Source organism: Trichechus manatus, unplaced genomic scaffold (genome assembly GCF_000243295.1).
Source record: "Trichechus manatus latirostris isolate Lorelei unplaced genomic scaffold, TriManLat1.0 scaffold00122, whole genome shotgun sequence".
In the NCBI taxonomy this organism is placed as follows: Eukaryota; Metazoa; Chordata; class Mammalia; order Sirenia; family Trichechidae; genus Trichechus; species Trichechus manatus.
This window is the reverse complement of record NW_004444058.1, coordinates 4,975,804-4,985,115: the sequence shown is the minus strand read 5'-3', so window position 1 is coordinate 4,985,115 and position 9,312 is coordinate 4,975,804. Positions and strand designations below refer to the sequence as shown.

At 57.1% G+C, this 9,312-nt stretch overlaps 1 protein-coding gene across 1 annotated transcript; it reads right to left on the bottom strand.

Moving 5' to 3' along the window:
* Window positions 1–862: 862 nt before the first annotated feature.
* Window positions 863–6,075, bottom strand: PDE4C (phosphodiesterase 4C). Its single transcript, XM_004384388.1, has 11 exons — window positions 6,025–6,075; window positions 5,318–5,430; window positions 5,145–5,238; window positions 4,410–4,573; window positions 4,125–4,223; window positions 3,561–3,725; window positions 3,382–3,481; window positions 2,812–2,966; window positions 1,964–2,086; window positions 1,542–1,724; window positions 863–1,289 (listed from the first exon to the last, which is right to left on the bottom strand). Exons 2-11 carry the CDS (start codon window positions 5,330–5,332, stop codon window positions 879–881), a joined length of 1,509 nt encoding a protein of 502 aa, XP_004384445.1. The 5' UTR covers window positions 5,333–5,430; window positions 6,025–6,075; the 3' UTR covers window positions 863–878.
* Window positions 6,076–9,312: the final 3,237 nt, after the last annotated feature.

Below are 9,312 nucleotides of genomic sequence, written 5' to 3'. Positions count from 1 at the left end.
CCAAGTACTAGAGTCAAGCCATAGATGGGGAAACTGAGGCCTGGCGTGGGGCTACGACTTGCAAGAAAGCCTCAGAGTCCTTCTTCCCCCTGGGTGGAGTCTGCGGCAGCCTCAGGGATCAAAGCATCACAGAAACTCGACACATATGGGAAATTCTGTGCTTTCGCGACTGTTCTACGAGAGAGAATGCATAGAAGACCCAGCAGTGGGACTTGGGGGCCACAGAGAGCAGGGGACACATCAACCCAGAGACAGACACCTGAAGACAGAAGACACAGAGGCCTACAGCAACGATGTAAACACACAAGTATCCGTCTTCAGAGATGGCCCCCTTCATGCTTCCTTCCCCAGCTCCAGCACCAGAATTGGATCTGGATGATAGTTCCATGCCAAAAATCCCCCCATTTCAGGTTCTCTTGCAGCGAGCTGCCGCACACTTGAGCAGAGGAGAAGAGGAAGGCGCTTGTGGTGAAGGGGTATTACTCTTTGGGGCTGGCTTCTCCCACCCCCCTACACACACATATTGCTGCCCCAGAGGCACATAGCAGGCATAGGCCTGGCACATAATACATAGCAGATGCTTAGTAAATATTTGATAAAGAATGAAAGAATAAAGTGATAGTCATGGCTTAAGGGTGACTGCTGGAAAAGCTGAACAAGGAGTCTGGCAGGAACCCCCTCTCTATGCCAGGGATGGCTTCCAAAAGCGGGATCCCAAGGGCACTACAGAAGGCTGCCTCCAGAGAGCACTCTCAACTGAGCGTGGGATCAGAGTGGACCCGAGCCAGGAGTCTCCAATTTCACTCCAAGACCTACGTAACTAAAGCTGGATTGTCTCACTCAATTGGTGGAAGATTGAGGCCAGGACCACCACGGACCTACTCCTGAGAAGTCCACCTCCTGGGGCCAAAGGGCTTGGCCATCATGTTGCCCTCATAGTCCACGAAAGTCTTGCCCACAGTCCTCTGGCTGGCCAGCTGTGGGATCTGGGGGTCTGGGCTGGCCTTGAGGGACAGGAGCTCAATGTCAGGCAATTCTGAAGCCTCTCCATCCAGTGCCACCTGTTCTTCTTCCTCCTCCTCCTCTGCCTCCTCCAGGGTCAGCTCAAACTGAAACCTGTCAGGACCGCCCTGCTGGGGGCTGCTGGGGGCCGGGGGGCTGCGGGGGATCTTGCTCTGGTACCACTCGCGGTTGTCCTCTAGTGTGTCCAGCAGGTCCTGGGCATCCGGGTGTACCAGGTCAGCCCACGTCTCCCACAGTGGGTGGGCGATGTAGTCTATGAAACCCACCTGCAGGGGGTGGAGGGAGAGGTGGGTGCATGGTTAGTTGCAATGGACCCTAGTCCCAGTCCAGCCTCCAGGTCCTGGCCCTGGCTGTTCTTTCTGTCCAGAATGGCATTACCCAATCCTTACTCATCCTTCAAAATCCTATTTAAATAACCTCTAAATAAACTCTGTTTAAATAACGCCTCCTCTAGGAAACCTCCCCTGCCCCACCTGGTCTTCCCCGCCCTGCCACCATGGTGGCCTTTGCCCTCAGACCTGGGACTTCTCCACAGAGGCCGTGTGCTTGTCGCACATGGGGCTGATGTCTAGGCCTGTCTCACGCTCCTGGTCACCCTGCTGGAAGAACTCAGCCATGATGCGGTCAGTCCACTGGCGGTACAGGGGCAGCGGCTTGGTGGGGTTGCTGAGATCGGCACAGTGTACCAGGTTCTGCAGGACCTGGGGAGACCGAGGCTCAGGAGGGCGCAGGCTGGGCCGTCCCGAGCCTGGAATCCCCCTCCGCATAGCCTGGTACCACGGCCAACCCATCTCACAGGTGGGAAAACTGAGGGTCGGGAGGGGCTAAGACACAGGCATGTGATTCCTGGCACTTCTGTTTCTTCAATTTCAGCACACAGTGGGTGCTTTATAAATGCAGCTAAATGAGTGACTACTCAAGCCCACCCAGAGCCACACACTTGGATGCGGTCGGAGTAGTTGTCCAGCAGCAGGACGCCGAGACGGGCTACCTTCTTGGTCTCTACCATGGTCTTGAGGTCGGCTAGCAGGTTCATGTGTTTGGACATGTCCGTAGCCAGCACCTGGGGGCGGGGGAGGGAATGAGGTGAGAGGACCCTGCCTGCCCTACCCCTCGCTGCTCACCTCCCAGATGCCACTCCGGCTCCCACTCTCAGCCCTCTGAGCCTCAGTGTCCTCATCTGTGAAATGCAGCAGAGGAAGTGCAAATCCGGGACCAAGAACTATCTTGGTCATTGGCACAGTGCTGGGCACACAGTAAACCAAAACCAAACCAGTTGCTGTTGAGTCGATTTCAATGGGGTTTCAATGGCTAGTTTATTGGAAGCAGATGGCCAGGATTTTCTTCCGAGGCACTCCTGGGTGAACTTGAACCATCAACCTTTCCATTACCAGGCCAGTACCTAATCATTTATGCTACCCACGGACTCCGGGCACACAACAGACGATCAATAAATGCTTGTTAAATGAAAAAATGCATGAATGAGACCACAAAATGTCGACTGTCCCCCTACCTGAAAAATATCAAATGGAGAGATGTACTTTAAGTTCAGAAAAAGTTGCACCAGAAACCCCAGAACCTCAGTTTCCACATTACCTGCATATGCATTGCAGGACCAAGGGCCCAGCCACTCCCACCCAGGGCTCGGATGGTCACTGCCCTGTTTTATGGACGACGAAGCTAAAGCCCAGAAAGAAGTCATGCCCAAATCTGACGGAACCCCCAGCCACGCCACGATCACCCCACTCCATTATATGCAGAAGACAGGAAAGTCTCCAGGTCCCTCACCATGTCGATGACCATCCTGCGCAAGCTCAGCCGCTGCTTGGCACTGAGGTTCTGGAAGATGTCACAGTTCTCGGCCTGCAATAGCTTGAAGCCCACAGCCAGGTGGTGGTTCTCCAGCACAGAGACATCATTGTACATGAGTGCAAGCTCTGAGTCTGTAGGGGAGGCCAAGAGTCTTAAGCCCCACCCACCTAATCCACCCACCCAAAGGCAGGTTTTGGGAATTCTTAGCAAATTTCTACACATGCATTGAAGCCCGAACTCAAATGCCCCCTCCTCTAGACTTCCAGGATCCTGTCTCTCCCCTGGCCCTGCTTTACCTCCACGTGCCCACCCAATCCACCCACTCAAAGGTAGGTTTTGGGACTCCTTCACAAACTCCTACACATTTGTTGAAGCCCCAACTAAAATGCCCCCTCCACCAAGAAGATTTCCAGAATCCTGTCCCTCCCTCTGGCCCTACTTTGACTCAATGGAGCTGGGGGTGTCTGTGTTTGGCTCTGCCTCCCTGAGACCCCAGTTTCTTAAGTCCCAGGAAGAGCAGAGGGTAGGGCAGGGCCCCAGACTCACTGGTGTTAATCAGAAACTGGTTGGAGACCCCAGGATGGTCCACGTCATGAATAGCACTTGCAAAGATGGCAGCCAGGACTTCCAGGTCTGTGAACACAGCCTGGGTGGGCACAGGGCACAAGGGGTAAGGCGAAGGCTCTCTGCACCAGTCTGGCCACCCGCCCCTAGTAGGACCATACCTCGAGGGCGGGAGTGGCCAGTAACACGTGCGTGGACTGCGCCACATCAGCGGCATGTAGGCTGTTGTGGTAGGCCACGTCAGCATGGTAGTGGCCCTCCAGCGTCAGCAGGTAGGTGACAAGTGTGTCAGCTGGGATCCGGAATGTCTTAAGTAGGTCCCGCTCCTGGTCCATTAACAGGTCAAGGCCTCAGCCTTGGGGTAGTGGCACACACTGTTCCCACTCCTTCTTTCCTTCTATCTGTTCCTCAAACACCCCCTCCTTCAGGATGCCCTCCCTGCTCTCCCTTGGTCCCTGTCCTTCCCCTCTGGCCCAGACCTCACCCCACAGGGCTAGGGGTATCTGTGTCCAGCTGTTCCCTCCAGACTAGGTTTCTTCAGTGCTAGTCTCAGGGCTGAAGCTTGTTGACAATGAATTTTTCAACTTAGCATACTCCTATTCATATTTCAAAACCCTATTCAAATGACCCCATTGAGGAGTGTCAGGGAAGGATTGAAGAACGAGGTAGGAAGAGGTGAAGGAAAGCCCGGGTGTCATATTAGAAGTCAAGGACAAGGGAGGTACCTGAAAGATGCTGAACGTGATGGCTGTGAGGGGCCTGTTCCTACTTAGCTCTGCTACCTTGAACACGTCAAGCCCCCACTTGTTGGTATCTTCCAGCTCCTAAAATGGGAAGGTTGGAGTTTAACCCCAGCCCAACTTCCCCAGACCCTGGAGCCTCAACCCTCCCAGGTCCACATTGAGCCCTACCTGCCCAATATACAGGGGGATAAACTGGGGCCTGAGATAGGGCATCTGAATGGAGCCAGGGCTCGAACCTGGGTCTTAGCATTCCACTTGGAGACCCACCTTGGCCAGTTGCCCCTCCTGGTCAGTATGGACACCGAAGCGAGGGACAGTGGCAGCAGAGAGGCTGGCACTGTGGGGGAGCTCACGCAGGCTGCTGATCTGGGACATAGGCTGCGGAGTCTCCATGGGGGTCACCCTGGGCAACTCCACCTCAGTCTGCTGGTCTGTAGGTGGGGCAGGGTGGGGCTCAGAGAAGCCAATTCACGTACCAGGATCAGCCTAACCTGGTCTCAGGTCTTGGACCTTGACAAACATCAGGAACAACCTATTTCCCTTTTCACCTGGACCAAAGTAAGCTCAAATCAAAGCTCATTCATGGCCCATCTCAGTGACCGGTACTGCTGGGCATGGCCCCCCGACACCTGGGGCTCAGTATCTTTCCCTAAACAATCCTTTCTATGCCCCAAGCTGAAGATCCAACTATCTGGTACCCTCCAGCCCCTTGTGGCAAACTTCTATTCATGCTTCAAAACCCTGGCTTTAATGTCCCCTCCTCCTGGAAGTTCCACTCGTTCCTCCCTTTGACCCAGCTCTGACCCACGGGGCTGGGAGTGTCTGTGTCTGACTGTCCTGCGCAGACTGGGGTCTCCTCAAGGGCCACACCCAGAGCAGAGGCCTGTTAGGAGCCCTGACATCTCTTGAATGGTCTGTAATGAAACTTTCTTCCTAGTCTTTCTTCCTCTTCCTTCATCCTACCTCTACACCTTGCCCAGGCAGTGACCCATGACAGCTCACCCAGGAAGGTCCGGGAGATGTATTTGGACACCTGGTTCCCAGAGCGGCTGGTTTCAGAAAGGTGGCTCAACTCGCGGTTCAGCATCCGCTTGAACTGCGGGGGAGGGGCTGGCAGTAAGGATGGGGGTGCTGTGGGCAGAGGCAGGCCCCCTCGGCTATCTGGCTGCCCTCACCTTGTTGGAGGCCATCTCCCCCACCGAGTGCCGCGTCTGCAGGGTCTCCAGCTGGTCCAGGCACCAGTCCAACTCGTCCAGCGTCTCCAATGCTAGCTTCTGCCCAGTGTCCTCTGGGGAGCCAGCGGGTCAGGCGCCCATGCAGGGACACCCCACCACCACCATCACGCTTTGTACCCAGGAGTCTCCCCCTGGGGCCACTCAGGACTCCAAAATCCAGATTCCAGATCTGTCCCTAAGTGGCTGTGTCTCTGCCCTCCTCTGGGCTTCAGCCTTCCCATCAGTAATATGGGCGTGTAGGGTTCCAATCCCCGAGGGTGCATTTTTTGGAGATTACAATAAGGGTTCATGGGCTGGGTAGGTCCCCAGGGAGAGGAAGTTCACGGCTTGGGGGGAGGGGGGAGAGGGAGGTCACACATGTTACCTGTGGGTGAAGGGGGCTGACTGCCAGATGGGGGATTCCCGCTGGCGGTCCACCTGTGGGACAGTCGGCTTAGGGCTGGCCTGACTCCACCCGTCTAGGCCCGCCCCAAGTCCTCCAGGTCTCACCCTTCAACTCGTCCCACGTGGATCCATCAGAGTCCCATCTCTGCCCCTGCCCCACCCCCGCCTTCTTGCCTCAGGCCCCGCCCCCTTCCCCTGGCACCTCCCCCCGTACCTGGCGGTCCCGCCCCCCTCCTCCTGGTCCCGCCCCACCCTCTGCGTACTTGGCCGCACCGCAGCCTTGCAGGTGGGCAAAGGCCGCCACGTTGCTCCGAACCGTCCGCAGACTGGCCAGGACCTGGCGGGAGGGGGTGGTCAGCGCCAGGGAATGAGGGGTCAGCTCTGCCCGTGTGGCTTATGAGTAGAGGGGTGGACACCCACCTGGGCAAAAGGCGTCACAATCATGTCCTCTCCATGTCTGCGGGAAGACAGGCGATCAGGGAGGGTGGCAGGGAGGACACTTGCCACGCGTTCTCATTTTCCAGCTTCTACCCACACCATGTCATCTGCTGAGGGCGCCCCCCACTGAGGATGCCCCCTCTGGGCACCCCCTGGTTCCTGGGTTCCGTTAGTCTCTCCCCTCCCCTCTCCCCTCTGACCACTCAGTTTATCTCCATCTCATAAAGGAAAAATTGAGTCCCAGCGACAGCAGAGACAGTAGAGCCAAAGCAGAAATGATCATATTTCCCTTTTCACTGTGGCTACCCCATACCTTTTGCCGTCGAGTCAATTCTGACTCATAGCGAGCCTTATAGGACAGAGTAGAACTGCCCTATAGGGTTTCCAAGGAGCGCCTGGTGGATTCGAACTTCCGACCTTTTGGTTAAGAAGCCCACTACGCCACCAGGGTTTCCATTGTTTGTTCAGTTGCTGTTAATTGGCCTTAATATTTCTGACACCTAATCTCCTACCTCCACCCCAGCCTAAGGCTGAGCACGGAGGCTCACCTGGAATCATCTGCTGACAGGTTGGCTGCATAAGTGAGTTACCTGCCTGGCAAACTCTTATTCAAACTTCAAAGTCCAGCTCAAATGGCCAGTTGAGGGAAGGTTGCTGAATAGAGGAATAAGAGAAGGAGGGAGGGACCAGGGGTGGCATCCCACCAGCCCAGGACTCACAGATCGCTAGCCACGGAGGAGTTCCTGGACATAGCCTTGGGTGAGAGCTCGTAGTCGCTGTCTGAGCGGTACAGGAAGGACTCCCGCCGCTGGCTGTGCGGGGCAGAGGTCTGGCTGGCCCGGCCCAGGCCTGAGCTGGCCTGAGTGTCCAGGGCTCTCCTCCCGCAAGAGAGCCCATTTTCTAGGTCAAAGCTGGAGGCAGAGGAGACAAGGTCAGAACCAAGGGTTCTGGCATCCGAATGCCAAGTCGAGGGCCATGTTCTCCCTGGGGCCATTGGGGTGTGGGCCAGGTTTGTCTACCTGAGGCCCTTACGCCTGAGGGTAGTGACTGAGCACCCTTGTTATGAAGGAGGAAACTGAGGCCCAGGCTGCACGAAAAACTCCTAGGCTGTACTTTCTGAAGAGGACTCCGGTTCTGTCTGGCCGCAGCTGGCTCCAGGGATCCCTTACTGCCAGGGAGAGGCCCCGCCTTCAGCCCTCTGGCCCCACCCCCAGAAACCTAACCCCGCCCGCAGTTTACTGACCTCGGCCCCAGGGCATATGGTCACCGCTCCCAGTCAGCCAGGCCATGAACTCAGCCCGCGCTACTGCTCCCCGTCTACCTCAGGGCCTTTGCACAGGCTGTGCCCTCTCCCCGGAGCCTCTTGCTCACTCATGCTGTAGGATCCCAAGGTCCCTGTTCTGGTCAATCCCCGCCTCCAGTTCTCAAAGCCCTGTCCCTCCCTCCAGCCACATCCTAACTAGACAAAGTGGTCTATGCCCCCTGCCTTGGGGTCAGAGGTTAAAGAAAGCGTAGGGGGCGTGGGGTAAGGACAGAGATGTGGGGGTGATGGCCGGGGGAGGGGCTGACTGTGCGTCATGGCCTTTTGAAGAGGCTGGCGGAAGAGGCAGAGACAGGAAGCCACTCAGGCCCCCTGACCAAGGGCTAGTGTCCATCTAGTCCCCTGCCTGTGACCTTTGGGTCAAAGGTCACCTCGTCCCTGTCCTCGGGTCTGAGTCAGCTCTGAGCAGGCCCAGGTTCGAGCAGTTTCGAGTGAGTTCGGACTTCTTCGGCTACGTCCGGCCGCGCTCGGGTGGCTTCGAGTAGGTCTTGGTGGCGCTCGGGAGAGGTCGGGTATATTCGGCTGAGTCCGGCCACACTCGGATAAATTCGGACATGCTCGGCTGAGTCCGGCCGCGCTCGACCAGTCCCGAGGGTTCCGCGGCTCTGAGCCCCTCATCGCGGGAGTGATTCCAGACCCCCGCTCCGTGACGTCAGGGGGACAGGGCTTCTTAACTCTTCCCTGCCCAGATGGGTAGGGGGCGCCGTGGGCCTAAGACGCCCTTAGAGACGGACTAGCGACAGCGGATACTCCCAGATTCTGCCCCCCCGAGGGGAAGGTCTGTAGGTGGTGACCCCCAATCCCTCCTTTACCCCTCCCCAAAGGCTTCTGAGAAAGCGCGCCTACGGACAAATGAGGAAACTGAAGCCGGAGCGGTCTCAGGGTCCCGAGTTGGAATCCACATCCCGGGCGCAGAGGGTTAAGGCGCCTGGGCTGGGATTTTCTCCGGGCAGAAGGAGCTGTTTTTCTTTCTGCTCTAAACTTAGCCGGGAGCAGCGGGGTCAGGCTTGCGGTTCCATGACGCGGGCTCCGCGGGGCGAGGTCGCTGGGCTTGTTGGAATCGCGAGGCTGCCCATTGATCAGACGGGTAAACTGAATCACCGCGGGGTTTCGGAGGTCCCGGGCCGCAGACCTGGGCTCAGGCCTGCCCGCGACAGACCCGCTATCCCGAGCCTCACTTTTTGGAGGTATCGGGGGTTGCTCCCTAGATGCCCCTATGCTCTTTCAGGAGCCCTCCCCGAGGACCCTCTCCAGGGCCGGGGACTCCTTCCCGGGCTGAGATAGTGGCATCAGGGACCACGGTCACGATCCCCGCCCGCAGTTCAGTCACTATCTGGCCGGATATATTTGGATAAATGATCTTTTGTTTCTGAGCCTCGGGTTGCCAAACTGCAAAATGGGCACAAATGCGGCGCAAACTGAGTGCGTGGAGCTGGCCCACGGTCGGCGCCCACGAGCCCCACCTCTACCCCAACCTCACCTCCGCCCCAGGACACAGCCGCTTCCTGTAGGGACCGGATTCGAACCCAGAGCAGTGCATGCAGTCAGAACCCTAACCCTAACCCTAACCTCTAACCCTTACCCTAACCCCTTAACCTTCCGTAACCGTATCCCTTAACCCTAAACTCTAACACCCAACCCCTAACCCTAACCCCTTAACTCTTAACTCTAACCTAAACCCTAACCCCAGAAGGACTCAGCAGAGTGGGCTCCAAGTCAGCCCTGGTGAACTCGGGCATACATGTGCCCTTGTACAGCCCCATGCCCCGTGCCTCAAAGGCCCCCATTGAAT